At 40.3% G+C, this 23,694-nt stretch overlaps 1 protein-coding gene and 1 long non-coding RNA gene across 2 annotated transcripts in view; both read left to right on the top strand.

Moving 5' to 3' along the window:
• TMEM192 (transmembrane protein 192) overlaps positions 1-17,230 on the top strand; it is a 94,318-nt gene extending 77,088 nt beyond the window's left edge. The window contains exons 5-6 of the mRNA XM_040418636.1: positions 9,621-9,723; positions 16,970-17,230. Of these exons, the coding sequence (XP_040274570.1) occupies positions 9,621-9,723; positions 16,970-17,123 (257 nt within the window). The 3' untranslated portion in view covers positions 17,124-17,230. The remainder of the gene's footprint in view (positions 1-9,620; positions 9,724-16,969) is intronic.
• A 109-nt stretch (positions 17,231-17,339) lies between these two features.
• On the top strand, positions 17,340-19,203 carry LOC120990094. The gene is made up of 2 exons (XR_005776369.1): positions 17,340-18,356; positions 18,432-19,203. It is a non-coding gene; the product is annotated as an uncharacterized LOC120990094 (long non-coding RNA).
• The last annotated feature ends 4,491 nt before the right edge of the window (positions 19,204-23,694 follow it).

The following is a 23,694-nucleotide window of genomic DNA, read 5'->3' as shown; positions in this document are numbered from 1 at the left end:
TCAATTAAGAGTCTCGACACAGCAATCCAAATATTTTCAGTTGTTTCACACTTGTTTGTTATGTATATAATTCCACATGTGTTAATTCATAGTTTTGATGCCTTCAGTGTGAATCTACAATTTTCATAGTCGTGAAAATAAAGAAAACTCTTTGAATGAGAAGGTGTGTCCAAACTTTTGGTCTGTACTGTATGTAGTGTAGATAAGCTGTACAGCAAATAAGATTAAACATAGGCTTATAAGATGTAATGGAGAACACCAACATAGCATCCTATTTCATAACACCCATTTTTTCCTATGAGTTTGCCTTCAGGGTTGTATAGCATTATTAGATCCTTTGAACCTTCCTATTTATTGGAGACTTGTCTTATTTTGGCTTTGATTCTCCTAAGAATCATGCGCCAGTGTCCTAATTGCTCTTTCTAATTCACTTGTGGTTTGACTTGTTTGTCTATTCATAAGGGTTGTGTGGTCAAGAGCTGAACTATGTTTCTGCCTGTGTCTGTAGGATGCCCACTATCTTTTTTTAGTTAGTTTCGCTACTGTCCCAGAAAAGCTTTCAGTCTCTTATCTTCCCCCATCTTTGGGACATTAGTGGAGACGAGATGAACTAAAGAACCAGTACTTAAAGGAAATGTCTCACCCAAAATTTTGTTTGCCAGTTAAAACCAGATAGCAGCACATCTCCTTTTTTCTTATGTTTTTATTTTCTGACTTTTTTTTTATAGATTTTTTTTTATTTTTCTTATTCTGTTTCCTGAACATGATTATGGGTGCGGCCATCTTGCCTGAGCTGTTCTTAACCGCATTTAAGAAAGCTGCTTTTTGGCAGCCCCATGGGCCATAGACACAATGTTCAGGAGCGGACCCTATTGTCTTCTATGGTAGAGATTTCTAGGCATGCTATGCGACCTGTGCAGAAGAAAAGATCCTGTTTTATCTATACATAAAGGTGATATCTCCTTATTACAGGCAGGATTAGAAAGGGCAAACTGCAATAAAGTGATCTGTATAAACCAAGAAGTGGCCAGTGCGAAAACTGCAGGATTTTATAGTTTTTGTCTAAATATAGATATTGACATGGGAAATTAAAAATAACATCAAAAATTCTTACATTTTTTTTAAATATAAAAACATGTAGGTCATTTTCTGATGACACATTCCCATTAAGGCTGTATTATACTTGCCGTTTTTCTTCTGGCAGTGTGTAATACTGCTGCCAATCGCCTGATGAACGAGTGTTTGCTCGTTTATCGGGCAATTGTGATTTTTTAATTGCCTAAAAATCATCCATGTTGCGGGAAGATCACCGGATGTAATCGCAACGGTCTCCTCTGCTAGCTAGCAGGCAAACTCTTCCATCCAGACAATCACTTGCTACAATCTTTGATAACTAAAGGTCCCTTTATATGGGATGACACAGCAGGTGATGTTGAGAAGGAAGCGTTCTTTCCCAGCAATCGTCTGCTCATCAGAGAAAGAGACCACTGCATTAACATGCAGCGATCTCCTCCACAGTATGGGAAGGAGTGATCGCTCGTTGTTTGCTGTTTACTCAGCATGATCTGCTGATGGCAAACAATGATTTTTGCGTCAGCACAAATATCTATTACCCGATGAACAAGCCTTTTACTAGTTCATCGGGTAATCGGCGGCACCTTTACACTGCCAGATGAACGCTCTTGTTGATTCTCGGCCCATGAAGAGAGCACTTAACACATTTTGGAAGTCCTGGAGATTAAGTTATATACTAATCAGACTATATAAAGCTGGTCATACACATTAGTTATATGCCAGCCAGACCCACTGATTTCAGCAAACCTGCTGACCAGCTAAGGCTACTTTCACATATATGCGTTTTGGTTTCAGGTTGTGAGATCAGGCAGAGGATCTTAAAGCGTGACCAAAACTGTTCCGTTATGATTACACATCAGTTTCCATCCGTTCCTTTAGGATGCGGTTTTGTGAAATCAAAATGTAACAAACAGAATCTGTTACTAAATTCATTGAATGTCAATGGGTGATTGATCCAGTTTTTTAGGATCCTAAAAAAAGACGGATCCGTCACCATAGACTTGCATTGTTTTTGGTGACTGATCCGGTTTGTTGCGTTTCAATGACCGGACACAAAACTGCAGCTTGTAACGGTTTTGTGTCCAGTCACAAAACGGAATGCTGATTAATCCACTGTTCTTCTTTTGTTGATCCGAGGCTCCATTCCAGCGTTATTTTTTTCCCTTAATATGAAAATTAGACCTTTAGTGCAATAAGGGTGTAACTGTTGCTCTTGTTACACTCAGGGTATGCAAATTTTTGTGACCAGCCCCTCCCTGTTGCTCTGATTGACAAGGCCAGGCAGGGGCAAAGCAGACAGGGAGCGGCTGGCCACAGAAAGTAGCGGAGCTTGGGTGCAACAGGAGCAATGGTAATGCCCTCATTGCATCAAAGGCCAAATTTACACTTTAAAGGGTTTCTGTCACCCCACAAAACTCTTTTTTTTTTTTTTTTTTGGATAGTTAGATTCCTCATAGCGCGATATAGGAGAATATAATAGTCTTACTTACTTTCATGCGGCCGATTCTTTATAAAACGAAGTTTTATAATATGTAAATGAGGGCTCTACCAGCAAGTAGGGCGTCTACTTGCTGGTAGCCGCAGCAGAAAACCGCCCCCTCGCCGTGTTGATTGACAGGGCCAGCCGTGATCTCCTCCTCCGGCCGGCCCTGTCAGTATTTCAAAAATCGCGCGCCTCTGGTCATTCGGCGCAGGCGCTCTGAGATGAGGAGGCTCGTCTCCTCAGCACTCCCTCAGTGCGCCTGCGCCGATGACGTCTTCTCTTTCGGTGATGTCATCGGCGCAGGCGCACTGAGGGAGTGCTGAGGAGACGAGCCTCCTCATCTCAGAGCGCCTGCGCCGAATGACCAGAGGCGCGCGATTTTTGAAATACTGACAGGGCCGGCCGGAGGAGGAGATCACGGCTGGCCCTGTCAATCAACACGGCGAGGGGGCGGTTTTCTGCTGCGGCTACCAGCAAGTAGACGCCCTACTTGCTGGAAGAGCCCTCATTTACATATTATAAAACTTCGTTTTATAAAGAATCGGCCGCATGAAAGTAAGTAAGACTATTATATTCCCCTACATCGCGCTATGAGGAATCTAACTATCCAAAAAAAAAAAAAAAGAGTTTTGTGGGGTGACAGAAACCCTTTAAGAAAAGTATAACCCTGGAACAGACTCGGATCAACAAAACAAAAACAGTGTTTTAATCATGCAAACAGTTTAATAGGGAAGTCGCTGGTTAAAGATTCCCTTTAAGACATGTTCTATTGATTTTGTAAGTAGAAAAAATGTTAAACTGTTAAATTTTTTTATGAAACATCATTAAAAAAAATCTGCATGGATTTCAGGAAATGCTGCTGATTTTCAAATCTCCTCTAATACTTGTTCAAGAGGACCTGTTGCCAGTAAATCTCACGGGTGCCTTGACTATCCCACCTTTTTTTTCTTGCCACCGTTACCCCCCCCCCCCCCCAATTCCCAACCAAAGATATGGCACCCCTTATTTTTGCTGCCTAGTGAGTGACAGCCAGATCTCTTCTCCAGGAGCAGAGTCCTCATCATCTCTCTGATATTGTAAAATCACAGTCCTCCGGTGTCAGAATTCACATTCTGCCTTTAAGAATGCCACTAAATCCTTTGGCCATCAGCTTTGATGTGTACCCAATCCAAAAACATTCATCTTTTACTTCTCGAAGTAGCCACTGTTTTGGATTGTGATCGTCATTTCTGCTTCAGGGTCTTCACGGACAGTGGAACATTTGTCTGCTTGGATTTGTTGATATGGTGCAATCTCTGTATGTTCTTTGTGTGTATGTGTGTGTGACAATGGTTTTAGTGCAGTTGTGTCTATAACATATGCCGGACAGCCTTGAGATCCCATGAATGAACTGTTTGTACAGATGTGATTGTAGCGTGAGCATTAGTTACCAAGATTACAGTGCTATAAACTGCTTGTTGTTAAGGGGTTTACTAGTTTTTGTGTAAATAAACCTAAATCGTTGTATAATGAAATGTTATTGGACTTTTTGCTTTACCTTGTTGTTGTGTTCAACGCATCTAATTTAATTGGTTTTCCTATAGCATTGATCCAGAGAAAGTAAGGAAACCCCTGTGTGGCAGTTGCCAGCTTTTAATGGGAAGAATGTAATTAATGACCTGAATTCAGCCTGTCTGTGCACACAAAATAATCAGCTGAATTCTGCTTTAGCCAACAGCTCTCTTCTGATCCCCTCCATCCACAGGCATGCTCGGCTCAACCAAGCGTACATAAGTAGTGAATGGCGAGAGGGGAGAAACCCACTGCCAGACACCACTTGAGCATCGAGAGAGAGTTGGGCGGTCGCCATACACATAAGGCTGAGTTCATACTTCAGTTATTTGTTCAGTTATTTCCATCACTTAGGTTCCTATCACACGTCAGTATTTTTAACTTTCCAAATGTTCCTTTTTTTTTTTTTGCGGATCCGTTTTTCAGTGCAACCTTCCGTTTTTTTTACTAAAGTGCTTCCGAATCCGTTCAGTGTTTCCGTTATTCTGTTTTTTTTTTTCATACATTTTCCTGTCAACGGATCCGCAAAATCGGATGACATTCGGATGGTTTTGTGCATGTCATCCGCATTTATGCGGATCCATTGACTTGAATGGACAACTGACCCGAAAAACGGACGGAAAGTAGGACAAGCTTTAATTTTTTTTCAGGATCCGCATACTCAAAAATAGGAAAACGGAACGGATTCTGTGATTCGGACAGCACTATGATTGGTGTCCGCATTTTTGCAGAGGCAATTGAAATTAATGGATCCGAAAAAATGGAGTGTTATAACGGACGTGTGAATAGACCCTTATTGTGAGCCGAAACCAGTAGTCAAGCGTACTCGGAGTTGAGGTATAATGTAAAGATCTGCACGTGTTTTGTGTTTTTGACCCACACCTGGTTTTGGCTCACAATAACTGAAGTGTGAACTCTGCCTTAGATGGTCGGCCAATCCCACTAAAGTTGACATGTTTGGTAGATATCTATCTATGGTCAACTTAAAGGGGTTATCCCATGACTATCTCTTTATATTAAAGCTAGAACCAGCCCTGTACCTCACATGGATCCAGAGATCTCCCCATTCATTGCTTTGCTAGAGTTATATCAAGCTGACAGCTCAAGGGGAGTGTCTTCTCTGCTGAAGCTCAGAGGGCGTGTCTCAGCTCTCCCTATCACAGCTCAGGAGGAGTGTCTCAGCTCTCCCTATCACAGCTCAGGAGGCGTGTCTCAACTCTCCCTATCACAGCTCAGGAGGCAGTTGAAGGATAAAACTGAGCATGTGCGGCCAACTCTGTGAGCTGGACAAAGAAAAAGAATAAAGAGCTGGTAGTGCTATACAGATGCATTTTATTGAATAGTTTAGTGGCTATACACAATTCTTAATTACATGCAATTACAAAAGTATTCAGATCCTGGTGCTGGTTTGAAAACTTTGTAATATTTTTCATGAGACAACCCCCTTTAACAATCAGAATAAGTCTGGGTCAATGACTCATCTGAAGCTTGTTTCTACAGGTATAAAAAAAAGCTGGTTTTACATATTTTGTTGCAGTATTTATCATGGCACTTATGTTAGTGCCTTAATGTTTTTTGTTTTTTTTTTAAGTAAAAAATGCTGTGGCCAGATGTCCAGCATTGATGACCTATCCTCACTTGAATGGGATAATGAGGTGTAATTACACTGCACCACTGCTATAATCTAGACGGTGTGCAGTTAAGTGCCCTTTACACGGGCCAAGATTCGCATAGATCATTGATAACGAGCATTCAGATTAACACCTTGTTAGTGATGATCTGGCGAATTAAATGTACCGCAGATTACCAGATGAACAAGCGTTACTGGGTAATGGATCGTTTGTGCGAACACAAAAATCCTAGTTTCCCAACAGCAGATTGTCCTGTGTGAACACGATCTGCTGCTGGGAAACAAGGAGTTGTTATGGGGAAGCCCAATGGCAGTAGCGATCACTCCGCCCCATCTCTGGAGGAAATAGTTGTAAGTCAGTATGCTTCAGTTACAGAAAGGTCACACAGAGGCACACAGCATTATCAATCGTGATAATTCCATGCACTTCCTAAGTCCAGAACGCAGGATCCCTCTTTCACACAGAGTGTGATTCCCGCCATGGACAGCTTGTGTGAAAGACCCCTAAAACTTCTGTCTAGAAGTGTTACACAAACTTTCCTTCTCCATCCTTGTACTGGAGGGAGTTTGACTTTTTTGCGACTCTTTAAAAAGTCTGTGATTAATCTGGAGTGAAACTCCTTAACCTAGATAACTATGCCCATTTTCCACCCACTTTTAAAACTGGAGTGTGTGGTGTAAAATGGCAAAAAGGCACAACATTTTTGTGCAATTACCTATTTTGGGACCAGAATTCAGGAGCACAGAGCATGATAAATTCCCCTTTGTGCTTCAGGTATTTTCCTTTAGGCTTCTTTGAGACCCAAAATGGCAAATAAAAATGCATTTTTTAAAATGTAATGAAATAAAAAAACAACCAAAAACATAAAAAAAATGCTAGAATTGGAATATTATGGTTTCCTTACAAATGCAAAAAAAAAAAAAACTAACGTCTGATGGGTTTGCTACCAATGTATCCAATGTTGGCTCTCATGCTACAATGTTACAATGTATCAGTGCAGAATAAAGGTTAGCTGTTTAGCACATAGGTTGTTGGCTGTATATTGTTCTTGTAGTCCTTCAGGTGTGAACAGTAGGCCTAAAGCTGGCCATACTCATTAAAGTCAGCTGGACCTGCTGATATCAAGAGGACTAGCCTTTGGTTTCTTGTGTAGGGGGGCCTACTGACTTTCCCCCCAACATGAGATGTGAGGAGATAAACGTGCACCAAAGGAGCAGGAAGAAAAGTTTAAAGGCTAAACTTTGCTGACATTTAGGCCTCTTGCACACCAACTTTGTATGACTGTGGCCGTATTGCGGCCTGCATACAGTGGGTCCGCAAGACACTGGCACCCGCCCGTGTGCACTCCACATCACTGATGCAGACCCGTTCACAGATTGCGGCCCCATTGCACAGAACGGATGCACAACATTCGTGTGCAAGAGGTCTTAGGCTGAGTTCAGAGACTGAGGAATGTTTCCGTAGTAAATTTGTGAAAAAAATATTCATTGGCCTAGTTATGGATAATGGCTAGAAAACATACAAGTACACAGCTTCCTTTGTTTACGCTGCTGTTTTTGTGAGCCGTTTTGATGGCTTTCAGTTGTTTTCATTTTCTTTCACGATTGCATTTAAAGCATCAGACGCCCATGTTCTAAAATACAGTGTACAATGGAGTAGATGGGAAGAGACCACCAGCAACTGATCCGATGGTGGCCTGTCTGATTACTTTACAACCTGCTGTTTGATATTCGTGTGCTTCTGTGGGAGAGACATTGTGAGGCTCACAATTCCAGTCATATACTCCGCTCCCAAACAAGCAGGTGGTCTAGATGAACAATGGTGGAAGGCTATGCTGCCATTACAAAGGAAGACAAAGGAGGTTTAATGGGACATCATATATGGGATCATATAGTGGGGAAGTGCACTGTTGAAACAGTTGTCCTTTTGGGTAAGAATAAGCTGATGCATTAGATGTTTAATGTTTTTGTCACTTTTTTTTTTTTTTTTTTTGTCCTTTTCCTCCAGTTTAAGTAAGATCCTATTTGTCTGGTTAGCCCATACATTGCTTGACTGGTTACTTTCACACTAGCGTTTTTACTGGATCCGGCAGGGTTCAGCAAAAACGCTTCTGTTACTGATAATACAACCATCTGCATCCGTTATGAACGGATCCAGTTGTATTATCTTTAACATAGCCAAGACGGATCAGTCATGAACTCCATTGAAAGTCAATAGGGGACAGATCCGTGTGTCATAAAAAACTGATCCGCCCCCATTGACTTGCATTGTGGAGCATGCCGGATCCGTCTTGCTCCGCATCCCAGGACGGAAAGCAAACTACAACATGTTGCGGTCTGCTCTCCGGTATGGGAACGGAACGGAATGCATTTTGGAGCACTCCGTTCTGTTCAGTTCAGTTTTGTCCCCATTGACAATGGATGGGGACAAAACGGAAGCATTTTTTTTCTGGTATTGAGCCCCTATGACGGATCTCGATACCTGAAAACTAAAACTCTACCAAGGATTTGTGTTCACTTTGTTCAAAATGTTGCATGGCATAGATTTATAAGAAATGAATGCATTTTTGAAAGTGTCCTCTAAATTTTAACTGGAACATTTTTAAAAGGATTGTATTTTTGTTAAATATTTATTGATGTACATGAACAGCGTTTGCCGTATAATTGATGCATATTATCGTAATTCCACATATTTCAAATAATTTTCAATTTAACATTATTAAAGGGTCGCTAAACTTAAAGTCTTAATGCTAGAATGAGGAGAGTGATATGTTAACCTATCGCACTCTCTCCTCATTGCAGGAGGCTGGCTCAATAAAAAAAATGTGTCTATGGACCTGTTTTGATTCTGTCTACTACAGTACGGAGAGAGAAAGAGAGCGCTTCTCTCTTCATGCTGCCAATATCTGGGGATCTCAGCAGTCAGATCCCCACTGATCAAAACTCTTGATTTGTCACAGTGACATATTTAAAAGTGATAGAGATATATATATATATATATATATATATATATATATATATATATATATATCTCTATCTATCTATCTATCTATCTATCTCTAATATTATTATTATTATATCTATTTTTTTTAAGTTCAGTGACCCTTTAATTGGCTTTTAGGTCCTGCTACCCATGCATTACTAAGACATGGTTTGCATCTGTTTTCACATTTCCATTCTTCTGTTCCATTATAGGAACAGAAACAAATGTGATGACGTGCTGGATCTGTCACATGACAGATTGGGGACCTCCTGTGTGAATGCAGTGGTAGTACTCATGTGTGACCACTGCTCCGCTAACTTCCATGGGACTGCCAAGTATGGAGCTTGGCTATCTCCTTCAGTCCCATAGCAGTGAATGGAGCGGTGGTCACGCAAGCACACCACCACTCCATTCACACGGAGTTTAGGAACCCCCCACTATTGTGCTCGGTGAAGGTTTTAGTGGTCAGACTACCGTTAATCATACATTTATCACCTATCCTCTGAGGACCAGTTTAACTATGCTAGGTACATACCCTGTTTTCTCTGGCACCTGTGAGAAGGTTCTAGGCATCTGAAAGAGTGGTAGAAGATCTTGATAAATTTCATGTTGAACAAGAAAACTAGTAGTATCTTGTGCAGTTGCCCCTTTACGGGGTGTCCGCCTCCTAATTATCATATGAATAAAACGCATATAAATGCACTGTGTGGCACCTTTCCCTCAGGGCCTCTTGGAGACATGTGCTTATAGATGAATATGCCCCTACATACATTATATAGAATATAAATAGTTGGGAGTAGGATAACTAACTATTTGAAGATTAATTTGTACTTTGTATTTTTCAAGATCTGATCCCAATGGACAGGCCATAACACGTAATATATCACTTTGCTTTTCAGTGCGGATATACAAGTTCAATAGAATTATGCCTAGACCAGATATTATTGAAGAGGAGCAAATACATGCATTTAAAGGTCACATCCAACCAGGAATTGGATTCAGGTAACTTTTTATAATATTTATTTCCCATTGCTTATATAGCACCAACATATTCAACAGTGCTGTACAGCCATGTTCACTATTCACATGAACCCCTGGGCTCATGATCTAAAATGATCAGTATGTTTTTGTAGTTTGGTAGGAAATTAACACAAATATGGAGAGATCTTAAGAATTCAACTTGCCTATTGCTACAGTTCTTATAGGTTTAAGACATGTTATTCACCCCTTGACAACAGGTGTTATACATGTATGGCGCATGTCATCTGTTTAAAGATGGTCCCCGCTCCAGAGCAGGCACCATAAAAAGACCCCTAATCATACACAACTCTGAAAATAACTACAGAATCCACACCTCCTAGGTAAACCTAGTCCATAGACCTAACCCCTATATAAATACAGCTCCCCACTAAAACACATTCTTACATTCTCACTTCAGCAAATTACATTTATCATGTAGAATAAGTTAATACAAGGCACTTACTAATGTATTGTGATTGTCCATATTGTCTCCTTTGCTGGCTTCATTCATTTTTCCATCACATTATATATTGCTTGTATCCAGGTTTATGATTCCTGCTGCAGCGCAGATGGGAAGTGGCAGGGACCGGAGCTGCTGCACATGTGTGCCTATGCCATGGCCCCGGCCGTTACTTTTTCCTATGGGGTGCAAGCACGACCACCGGATTTCAGGGTGGTTGTAACCCCTATATACAAGCATTGTATACATTAGAATGTGCCTTGTATTAACTTTCTCTACATGATAAATGCCATTTGCTGAAGTGAGACAACCCATTTAACATCGGTGGAGCTTTGTAGCTGCATTCTCCTGGCTTCAGAACCTTTACAGGTGGTCATGCAATAGCAGGATCTTCAACAGTAAAAGGTCCTGTACACATGTGTGTTAAAGGGATTTTTGCACACCGTCGTTTTTTATAATTTTTTAATACATATTTTTTTTAACCATTTTAACCCTTTAGGGACTTAGGACGTACCGGTACACCCTGTTTCCCGAGTCCTTAAGGACTCAGGGCGTACCGGTACGTCCTAACTTTAAATCGCGATTGCGGCGGGGGTTAATCGCAACAGGATGTCACAACGCCGGGGAGGGGGGGGGGGGGTGTCGGCGATCGCCGCAAACCGCAGGTCAATTCAGACCTGTGGTTTGCGGCTTTTACCTTATGCGGCGGGGCGGCGGTGCAATCGGGTCCCCATGCGGCTGTAGGGGGGACCCGATGGCATGGAAGGCAGCGCGATGCCTTCCTTAGGCATCTGCGCTGCCTTCCGGTGACGAGCCAGTATTACTCATAGAGCCAATGCATTCCAATACAGAAGTATTGGAATGCATTGTAAAAGGGATTAGACCCCCAAAAGTTGAAGTCCCAAAGTGGGACAAAAAATAAAGTAAAAAAAAAAATTGTAAAAATAAAGTTTTCCTCCCTAAAAATTAAAAGTTTCAAGTAAAAATAAACAAAAACGTCATTTTCCCCAAATAAAGTAAAAAAAAATTGGTAAAAAAAAGTATACATTTTGGGTATCGCCGCGTCCGTATCGACCGGCTCTATAAAAATATCACATGACCTAACCCCTCAGATAAACACCGTAAAAAATAAAAACTGTGCTAAATAAACCATTTTTTGTCACCTTACATCACAAAAAGTGTAATAGCAAGCGATCAAAAAGTCATATGCACCCCAAAATAGTGCCAATAAAACATGAAACACTAAAACATGATTTTTTTTTGCTTCAAAAAAGAAATCATTGTGTAAAACTTACATAAAAAAAAATAAGTATACATATTAGGTATCGCCGCATCCGTGACAACCTGGTCTATAAAAATATCACATGATCTAACCTGTCAGATGAACGTTGTAAATAACAAAAAATAAAAACGGTGCCAAAAACGGCTATTTCTTGTTACCTTGCCTTACAAAAAGTGTAATATAGAGCAACCAAAAATCATATGTACCCTACAATAGAACCAACAAAACTGCCACCCTATCCCATAGTTTCTAAAATGGGGTCACTTTTATGGAGTTTCTACTCTAGGGGTGCATCAGCGGGGCTTCAAATGGGACATGGTGTAAAAAAAAACAGTCCAGCAAAATCTGCCTTCCAAAAACTGTATGGCATTCCTTTTCTTCTGCGCCCTACTGTGTGCCCGTACAGAGGTTTACGACCACATATGGGGTGTTTCTGTAAACTACAGAATCAGGGCCATAAATATTGAGTTTGGTTTGGCTGTTAACCCTTGCTTTGGAACTGGGAAAAAAATTATTAAAATGGAAAATCTGCCATAAAAGTAAAATTTTGAAATTGTATCTCTATTTTCCATTAATTCTTGTGGAACACCTAAAGGGTTAACTACGTTTGTAAAATCAGTTTTGAATACCTTGAGGGGTGTAGTTTCTAGAATGGGGTCATTTTTGGGTGGTTTCTATTATGTAAGCCTCGCAAAGTGACTTCAGACCTGAACTGGTCCCTAAAAATTGGGTTTTTGAAATTTTCTGAAAAATTTCAAGATTTGCTTCTAAACTTCTAAGCCTTGTAACATCCCCAAAAAATAAAATATCCTTCCCAAAATGATCCAAACATGAAGTAGACATATGGGGAATGTGAAGTAATAACTATTTTTGGAGGTATTACTATGTATTATAGAAGTAGAGAAATTGAAACTTGGAAATTTGCAATTTTTTACAAATTTTTTGTAAATTTGGTATTTTTTAATAAATAAAAATTTTTTTTACTTCATTTTACCTGTGTCATGGAGTACAATATGTGACGAAAAAACAATCTCAGAATGGCCTGGATAAGTCAAAGCGTTTTAAAGTTATCAGCACTTAAAGTGACACTGGTCAGATTTGCAAAAAAAAAGTCCTTAAGGTGAAATAGGCTGAGTCCTTAAGGGGTTAAAAATGCAAAAAATTGCTCCCCAATCTTTGGTACAAGGTGGTGTTGTAGATGCCTTCATATACAAACAAACTGAAAAAATGGCATGGTGTTAAACAGGCAGGAAGTGCTCAAACCCATATGAAGTTATGGGTTTGAGCACTTCCTGCCTGTTTAACACTATGCCATTTTTTCAGTTGGTTTGTATATAGAGATGCCTGGAGGTGTATTTTAGGTGCACCTGCGAGGCCTGGGCTATATCAGCCAGTCTTGAGTGGGACTCGCAGACTCCTCCCTCCTCCCATTGCTAGCATGGCTACATGCTGGAGGTAACTGGTGAGTTGTCTGTGAGTTGGACCTCACGCTCCTGTAATTCGCCCACTGGCCCCTGGTATTGCCCATACGGCACAGGTAGGTGAGTGTTAGGACCTGAGCTACTTGAGAAACCTTGGTGCGGTGCTCGGGCTCAGACATGTCCTCTATAGTATGATATGTTGGCTAATCTCTCAATTTTAACATCAGTTTGAGGGTTTAGTAAGACCGCAGAGTGCACCTGTCTTTGTAAATATTATATTGTAGGTGCCTTTGCCTAGCCATAGTGCCAGTCCTGCCAGACACAACTGTGGGTAAGATTTTGTTTGTTTCTGGAAGATTTATCTGGGTTTTACTTTTAACTGTCTCTTCTGCACTTTTTATAAAGCTCTGCACATAAACTGATAATTTGTGACCATGAAGGATTGTTACGTCCACGATTTTCTAAATCCCATAAAGGTTACCAAGGAAACAATGCTCTATGGCATGCTGCATAAGTTCTTCTCAAGAGTGATAATCATCACAACATGGAGGTTACCAAGGGGATTGATAAAATCTCAGATTGACCATAAATTTCCAGTCACAACATATGAGACACCGTGTCAGAAAACCACGTAACTTCTCCTTCAATGTACAACTACTGGCTTTATTTCTGTTTGGAATGTCAAGAGGTCAAACTGCGTGAATTAATCTTAAGCAATTAGTATACATGAAATGGTGTAAAATAAAGAAAAATGTTACTACAAGACAGTTTCGATCTTTAAACAATACATAGAACAATCACAGAATGTTAGTCTCGAAGATCAATATAACGTCCAGACTTTCTAACAGACCTGCATGAAGAGGATTTATCAAACTCTGCACTTTAGAATTCTGGCTTCAAAAAGTTGCAAAATATGGTTTTATGACTTTTTGGGTTCATTTGCCCAAAATATTTGCAACATTTTGACTTGTACACCACTCACTCTAGTTTTGAAAAGTGGGGTAGGAAAGTGGTCAAGGTTAGCCTGCTAAGCTGATTTAAAAAGGTTTTCCAGGACTTTAGTATTAACGATATATCCTCTAAATAGGTCATCAGTGTCTGATCGTGGGGGTCCGACCCCAGACACCCCTGTCAATCAGCAGTGGTGCTTACCTGTTCATAGGCCTATTATGTAATGTTCATTGGCCTATTTGCAGCTCAGTTCCATTCAAGTGAATGGCCTGGGCTGCAATGCCTAGCACCGCTGCTATGCAACATATAGGACTGTTTGGCTTGTTTTCTCTCGTGCACCACGCCCTCCTCTAACAGTTGATCGGCAAGGGTTCTGTGAGTTGTACCCCCACCAAACAGAGATTGATTACTTATCCTAAGGATAGGGCATCAATATTGAAGTTAAAAAAACTAATTATGCCAGATTCATCAACTGCAATTCTTTAAAAGGTCACAAATATTGTCACAATCTTACTCCAATAATAGGGTGGCATAGAATCTGGAGTAACATCTCTCAAGATAGTGTAGACTTGAAGATGCACCAAATTTATCAAACGTTGTGCAAGATTTGATAAATTTAGCACAACTTACGGTAATACAGACTCCTGCAAAACTGACTTGTATATGAGGGATTTCTAAGGTGATGAAACAGTTTTAAAATATAATATAGTTCCAGAGCTAGCTCCCAACGCCTAACCATGTAAGTTCCGGGTTTCAACTATACAGGTGAAACTCTAAAAAAATCGAATATCGTGCAAAAGGCCATTTATTTCAGTAATGCAAATTAAAAGGAATTGCATTAATGCAGCTTAAAATTAGAATTTTGTGAAAGGGTTCAATATTCTTGGCACAAAGTGTCACACTCTAGTCAGCTAATTAATCCATACCCCCTGAGCAAAGGGGACCTCAAAATTGTGACTTTGGGGTTTCCTAAACTGTAAGCCAAATTATAGTAAAGGCTTGAAATATCTCGCTTTGCATGTAATGAGTCTATCTCATATGTTGGTTTCACCTTTTAAGTTGCATTACTGAAATAAATGAAGTTTGCATGATATTCTAATTTTTCGAGTGTCACCTGTACAAGGTAGAACCAGGGAAGAAGGCAACACTGCGCAGATCCAGATCTAAAACTAAAAGGCTTGCTTCATTATACTTAAAAAATCTTCCACATGGACCAAGCATGGATTAATCCCAGGACTTTTTAGATGTGTATGTTTGAGACACTATGCAGTGATGATGCAGTTTTGAGAATTGCTAAGGGTACTTTCACACTTGCGGCAGGGGATTCCGGCAGGCAGTTACATCGCTGGAACTGCCCGCCGGATCCGTCAATACGGACGCAAACTGATGGCATTTGTGAGACGGATCCGGATCCGTCTGACAAATGCATTGAAATACTGCATCCGTCTCTCCGGTGTCATCTGGAAAAAATAGATCCGGTATTTTTTTTGCATTTTTAAAGGTCTGCGCATGCGCAGACGGGAAAGCCCGATCCGTTTTACCGGAACACTTAATGCCGCATCCGGCACTAATACACTTCAATGTAAATGAATGCCGGATCCGCATTTTGGCAAGTGATCAGTATTTTTAGCTGGAGATAACACTTTTTTTTCCGGTATTGAGCTCCTATGATGGAACTCAATACCGGAAAACAAAAACGCTAGTGTGAAAGTACCCTAAATCTGGACACTATATTGAACTCCCAAATACTAAGGGGCACATTCATGAAGACCGGTGATTTAGACTTCGATCTTAAGCAGCCACAAATGGTCTGGAGGGCACTCAAATATCTGGCTTTGCAAGGAAACGCCAGGATATAATTTTTATCATTATTATTATTTTTAAGTGTACACTGATTTTAATGCAATTATGTATTGAATAAATACCTTTTAGATATCCATATATAAGTTTCCTTGCAACGCCAGATATTTGAGTGCCCTCCAGACCATTTGTTTCATATTGTTGTTTATATTGGCAGGGGATGTGCCGTGGAGTGTGCACCTAATCTTCGGATTTGGAACGGTAAAGCCACTGTAACTATTAACTATGATCTTAAGAAACCCTATAGCTGGCGGTGGATCGCCGAAGTTATGTAGAGGTGCCGGCTCTAAATGTAAGGCGGCTTCCTTGCTGTCTTACATTTAGACAATTTTCTACGCCTAAACCTACACCACGCCTACTTTTTCAGACCTGGCATAAGCGGGGAGAAGTCGCAAATTCTGCCGCACCATGGCAATCATTAGAAGAAATAAAGCGGCCGCTGTCCTATTAGTTCACACAAAATTTGTCCTAATCACACAGCAGGACAAGTTACTTCACAACACTGGGGGTAAAGAGCTGCCTCATCCTCCTCTCTGCTCTACTTTGTCAGGCATTATGATCCTGAATACAGCTTAAAATGATCTTCAGCTGAATCTTTGTGGGAATGGAGCTCATGAGGAGACATGAAGTACGGAGAGGATGGACAGGGCAGACTGGTAATGTGGGGCTGTGGTAATGGAGACTGCATACAAGTGCTGCTGCTTATTAGCTACACCCCCACCCTCCTCATGTCTTCTCATGAACTCCATTCCTATAGAGAATCAGCTGATGACCATATTAAACTGTATTCAGGATGATAATCCCTGACAAGCAGAGCAGAGAGGAGGATGAGGCAGCTCTTTACCTCAGTGTTCTGATTTAACTTGTCCTCCTGTGTGTAGAACAGGTTTTGTGTGTACTAATAGGGCAGCGGCCATTTTATTTATCCTAATGATTGCTCCTCAGACAAAATGAGCCATTATAACTAATTAAAGGTATTTGGGAATGTATTTAAGTATTTTCAGTAATTTGGTTTTATTAATTCCTGGAGAACACCCTAAAGTAATTGTAGAATATCATATGTTTAGATTATGATTAATGCATTGGGACATTGAAACAATCCTGTTATCTTGTCTGTTCATAGTTCATACATCTCATGGTTTGACACCCACCGAATCAGTTATTCACTTATGATCTGGAGATGTATTTTTGTATAATATGGTGTATTTGTTCAGGAGTGTGTCCATTCTCAAACATTTTATTTTTGTTTTATAGGGAAGGAACAAGCCTAGAAGATGTGGTTGAAAAACAGGGAGATACCATAGAATATCTACAGCGTCACAACGCACTGCTTAGTCAACAGCTTCTGGCTCTTACAGCACAGCAGACACAGCAGCAATGCAGAATAGCGGAAAATCAAGGAGTGTGACTCTGACAAAGGGCTCATTCACACGACCATGGTTTGGTTCCGCATCCGAGCCGCATTTTTTGCGGCTCGGGTACGGACCCATTCACTTCAATAGGGCTGCAAAAGATGCAGATGGCACTCGGTGTGCTGCCCGCATCCATTACCCCTCAAAAATGATAAATCGTGTCATATTCTTGTCTGTTTTGCGGACAAGAATAGGCATTTTTTATAATGGACCGTCTGTGCCGTTCCACAAATTGCAGAAGGCACACGGGCGGCATCCGTATTTTGCGATCCGCAATTTGCAGATCGCAAAACACGGCATGGTCGTGTGAATGAGCCCAAAGGCTAATGGTTCGAAGCTACAACGTACTGTGTTATTGACCATCATAAAGTTGACTTTCAAGAGTTATCACAGATGATGCCAGGGGAGAGAAGGGTCAGACAAAGTGGATATTTTTTCTAGATCCTTTTGTTCTCCTCCCTCCCCAATGAGTACACATACCCTTTTGGCCCAACTGTGAAGGAGTCTGGAGAGATGGCTGTTATTTGGCCGACCGTTATTAAATATTTACGGCTGCTCTTACTGACCTCTCCAAAAATCTTATCTTTTTGTGATTTATTGTGGTATTTATTTAAAGGGTATGTCCACAATTGCAACAATTTTTTTTCTTTACTTCCATGCATGTTAAATAAAAATTTTAACGATTTTGCAAATGGTGTTGATTTTAAAATAAAATAAATCACATGCTGAATGATGACTCCATAGTTAGACTACAAACAAACTCTGTGTTGTCTGACCCTGAAGTCATCTTCTTAGTTATATGTAGTGTACTATATGTAATATATACATATGATAATAAGGATGACTACAGGCTTCAGATGACACAGGGATTGTTTGTAGCCTGCAACCATAATCTCTTTATAATTCTTGTCTGTGACCATAGAGACCCATAGAAGCTGTAAGCACAAAATGGTAGGATATTTTATTTTTTTAATCAAGTCGATTTGCAAACTTTGTTAATTTTCTGCTTAAGGTGCATTGGAACATTTCAGAATTGGTTGTAGTTGTATATAGCCTTTAACTTTTTTCAGTCGATTTTTATATTGACACTTCACTCAACAGAAAATCCATTTGTATGCAATATATTGTTCAATGGTATAATATGTGCTTGTTACTGTCAATCGATCAGTATTACTCCACAAAAATAAGAATTATGTTTTCCTGGATAATTTCCAATTGTTGATGGTTATGTGCAGAATTATAAATCCACTTGCAATTTTTTTTCAAGTGCAGGATTTTGTTTCTGATGCATTGATGTCTATTAGGCTAGACCTAACGTAAAGTCATATGCATTTTGTTTGATAATTGCCTTTGCATGTGGTTTACGGGATGAATGAGAAAAATCACATGCAACTGTGGTTTTCATGTAAATTGCAGCTGATTTTGTGTTACCCTCATATTAAAGTTGTGTTTTTTAAAGGGGGTTCTCTGTCCACCAGCATCCTGTCCTAGAATGAGTGCAGGACTGGTTGCTGCCACTTGCATAACTGTCTAGTGGGGTGAGGGGACTCACTGCACACTATAGTGCCCTACAATAGATGGTAATGATGTGATCCTGCCTATGATATGCCATTATGGCTGAGCAGCCTGACGGGAAACCTCACCAATATGTAGTACATACAAGTTCCAGAGTGTATAGTGAGTAGCGAGGCTTTTCTTTCTAGGCAAAGTGGTAACAACCAAATCTTACATTCTAGGACAAGTTGCTGGTAGCTATGTAAAAGTGTTCTTAAATAACCCCTTTAAGACACAAAAACAATATTATTTGACTGCTGAAATGGTCCATCCATATTTTTTCATCCTTAGTTTTATAACAGGGTTGTGTTTTATGTTCTGTTTTTTTTTTTCTTTTCTTTTTAGAATATAATTTAGCCTGTTTTTTGTTTGCTGAGATTTTTATGTTTTTTTCTAGTTTGGTCTATACGTATATATTCAAACTGTGATTCCTATTTCATGTTTTCTTTTTATTTTCTTTTAATTGTATTTTTTAGTTTTCTGTATTTATTTTTAAGGTTCTACTATTCACATGAAAAAAAAGCTTCTTGCCATGTTCATTTTTGAAGGTATTTTTTGATCAAGCAAACTCTACCTACTGACACTTGCTAAGGACTTCAGCCTTTAATTACTATATGTAAGGGCATTATCTGGACAGAAGGAATATGTCAATGACCTTTACATGATATTATTTGAAATGTAAAATTTGCTGACTGATCTCTTTCCAGTTACAAATGAATGTTCACCGTACATGTTACAATATATGGAATGGTATCTGTTAGTTCACACGCCAAAATGTGCAAGAGTGGTCCCAAAACTATAACCAACCCTGAGGCCATGTTCAGACGGCAAAATGTGCAAAGCGTTTTTTTTTTGTTTTTTTTTTACTTGCCACAATTTGCGTCAAAATAATTTGAAATGGTTTTTCTTGGAAAAAGAATTGAAAACATTTCGAGAAGTGCTTACTTGGTATGTATTTTGCAGCCATTTATGCAGCTGAAAACGCTGTTGAAAAAATATATACCTAAAACTTCGGCATTTCAGCAGCTGATTTCTATAGAAACCAACATACCCTTATTACACTTTATTTGACTTTATGTCAAATAGCTTTACTACTCTTAATGCAATCTCTGCACCATTTGCAGAAGACTTACTTCACATTTAAAGGGCATTTGTCAGCAGATTTGTACCTATGAAAATCCCTGACCTGTTGCAGGTGCACTTGGCAGCTAACGGCATCTGTGTTGGTCCCATGTTCATATGTGCCCGCATTGCTGAGAAAAATGATGTTTTAATATATGTAAATTAACCTCTAGGAGCAACTGCTATGCCCTCTGCGCTTTAACAGGGGCAGGTGTGATGACTTTTTCACTGCCCGGCCCTGGCAAGCAAAGTGTAGAGGGCGCAGCAGTTGCAGAGAGTAGAACCTGAGCTCATTTCCATATATGACATCATTTTTTCTCAGCAATGTGGACACATATGAACATGGGACCAACACAGATGCCTTCAGCTGCCAAACATGTAACATTTCAACCTGTTTCATAGGTGCCAATCTGCTGACAGATGCCCTTTAAATTTGAAGCGAGTCTTCTGCAAGGTTGCATCAAGAGTAGTAAGGCTATACGTGAAGTCAAATAAAAACACGGATAAAAATGCCCTTTAGTCATTCTAGAAATCTTCTTGACAAAGACCTGCATTAAAAATCTCTCTTTACCTGCTCTGCTTTTAAGACTGCATAAGAAGTAAATGTTCTGCATCTGATGAATGACTGTATAAAACCTATTTATTCGACATCTGATCACACACTATGGGACTTGTGATGGACGGAGTATGCTGTGGCCCATAATATATTGTGTTCTGATCACACGTGTATGTATGCTTGAAATAATATGCATTTTCCACTGCAGATTGAGCCACCTCATCATACATGGAGCTGTGTACATCATTATGTATTGGTGTGACACTTCTCCACTCTCATTGAGACACCTTAGCGGGAAGTTGTTTGTATGGCTGGATGTACATTGGGCATGCTCGAGTGTTCTTTTATTAAGTGTATACGGAAGTAATAACTGGCTTAAAAAAATGTGTCTTGTGAGGATGATCATGGAGGGAATCTTGTGAAAGCTGCTTGGGTTTATGTGCACTAAAACCCTATTGCAGGGATATTGGATGAGCATAGTATGTTACTACTGTGTTATTACAGGTATTTCTCTTTCAGGTCCCAGAATGACTGTTATCTTCTGTTTCCTACTTGCTAAAACTACTGAAGACAGTTGGAAGCCATTTCTGTTAATATTGGTGTGTGTTTTGTAATGTCTTGTGATTAGTGCAGTTAATTGTTAATGAGTGCAGTGATGTTCAGTTAATTATAACAAATGCTGCAATATCTTACTTGTCCACTTAATAAAGAAACCGTGACATTGCATCAAATGAGTTGCCTATGCATAGAAAAACATGGTTGCTTTCCTCCAGGAACAATGCCAAACCTGTCCATGGTTTGTCTTGTATTACAGCTTAACAACATTACAGTCAGTGGACAGAAGCTGCTATTCCACAGAGAACAGGCGAGGTAGGGGTTTACGGAGAAAAAAAATCCGCCATCTTGATGTTTCTCATGAACCTGTAATGAATTCTGGACGGTGTGTGTGGTGTGTGTATGTATATGTATATGTGTGTGTGTGTGTATATGTGTGTATATGTATATATGTATATATATATATATATATATATATATATACACACACTGTATTTCCTTCAACATAAGACACACAAGGTTTTAGAGGAGGGAAAAAAATATTTTTCCTCAGATCCCCAAATCGGAGCCCCATGTGTCATCACATCTCAGATCAGATGCCCATCAGACCCCATTTCTTCATCACACCTCAGATCACACTTCCATCAGACCTCAGATTAGGCCCACATCATACATGTGAGACCTAAAAGAAGTTAATAAATATACCTCTCCTGATCCATAGGGGGAAGTGCTCACTAGTATTCGCTTCATAAGACGCACTTTTTTACCCACTTTTGGCGGAAAGTGTTTCTTACGGTGTGGGACATATAATATATAATGTGTGTGAATAAAGAGACATGTAAAAAAATCTGGAAACCCATTCATGCACATTATGCAAGAACGATGTTATTCTAGAGTTCGGAAAGCTTTTGGCTGCAAGCTAGTAGCCATAACAAAATGTACAGTACAACTGAATAGTGTTTTGAAAAACCCCATCCATGCCCTGCTGAAGTACATTACAGATTTAAGGGCATCCTACGGCATGCGCTGTTTGTGGTTTTTTATTTTTTACTACATTTCATCCGTTGTGTAGAAATGGATCAAAATCCACACGATTGTCTTGCATTGTTAAGGCCCCCTAATTGGCTCAAATAAATATTATACTCGTCCCTTTCTCCGCTGCTGCCCTTCATGCCACTACATGCTTACAAACTATAACAGTGACCTGCCGTCTATATGGCACATGACCACTTCAGCCATTCACTGCCCTCTGCGGTCAGTGATGTACACCTGCAGACCGGTACATCACTGCTGTAGTTTGTAAACAAGCAGCGGCAGGAAAACTGGACCAGAGTCGTGGGGGAATATAACCTTTTTGATTTTAGCCAAATTGGAGGCTTGTTTGCGAGTTTTATTTCTTGGACAGCCCATTTAACGGACATATGTCTGACGATCTAGTTCGGTAGAAGTAGAAATCGCCAGAGGGGAACTGATCCCATAGCTTTCTTTGGGACTGTTCCTCTACATCCAGTGCATCAGTTGTGGTGCCGGATGCTGGGCTGCATGCTCAGTTTTTCTGTGCAGATTTGTTCATTGAAGTGCTGTGCACATATATCAGTTGTGTCCAGCTCCGCGCCTGAAATAGCTGGCCTGCCACAACTGATATATGTGAAGTGGGCCTGACTGGTCATCCTTTTGACAGCAGGTAGGTTTGTTAGCTAGTGGTAGCACAGTCCTTGTTTTCCTGTACAAAATAATTTTATAAAGGTTTTCTAAAAACAAGATCTGATTTATAAACAATTTTTGCACTATGTAAATTCTGATTTTCATTTATTAAGTTTTTAATAAAGACTTCTGGTGGATAATGTTTCATGTATCCTGTTTTTTAAAGGTTTTCTTGTGTACAGGTTAGCTCAGTGTAAATGTCTCTATCTGCAGCATTTATTTAATTTATGCACTTATATAGCGGTGACATATTCCGCAATGCTTTACAGACGTCCGTATCAAGCTGTCCCCAGTGGAGCTTACTATCGAAGTTCCCCATCAGTATGCCTTTGGAGTGTGTGAGGAAACCCATGCAAACACGGAGAGAACATAAAAAACCCCATGCAGATGTTGTCCTTGGTCGAATTCAAACCCATGACCCCAGCGCTGCAAGGCACCAGTGCTAACTACTGAGCCACCATGCTGCCCTTTCATTTATGAAAGCTTCCACCAACAGCATTCATTGTATGTAAAGATAAGCAAAGTGAGCTTCGGATTTTACATCCGAAGTCTCTTCATTCAAAACTTTGAAACCAATTTAAAACTTGATACTGAACTCTGCTTCAGTTCCAACTGGTACCTCGGGACCTAAGCTGGGTTTGGTTTCAAGTTAAAAAAAATCTGTTACCAAAGTTATTCAACGAAGTCACACGCAACTTCGCGAATAACTAACTTCGGCTCATCGGCATGGAGTGCGTCTGACGTGTGACGCCAGCTCTGTCCCCTCCCTCACCTCCGTGATTTGCAGTGTGCGGGCCGTCCATGCGAAGGCAGGGGGGAGATGCTGCGTGTGTGAGCTGATGCGGCTCGGTCCTCCCAGCTAGAGTCGGATGTAGTAGGTCAGCGGTGGCTTGTCCTGGTCTCCCGCGTGTTCCTGCCAATTGGTGGTATAGGTTGGTTGGCATTTGGAGGCAGTGAATTTGAAGATACTGCAGTTGGCACTGGGGTCAATGATGAGGAAGACCTGGTGACAGTGGGGCTTTTGGCTCTCAGCAAGTTTGGCATGCTAAGCGGTGGGGGTGCAACCAATTAAAAGG

Source organism: Bufo bufo, chromosome 2 (genome assembly GCF_905171765.1).
Source record: "Bufo bufo chromosome 2, aBufBuf1.1, whole genome shotgun sequence".
NCBI lineage: Eukaryota > Metazoa > Chordata > Amphibia > Anura > Bufonidae > Bufo > Bufo bufo.
Note: the sequence above shows the minus strand (reverse complement) of the source record. Positions and strands in the feature narration are given on the sequence as shown.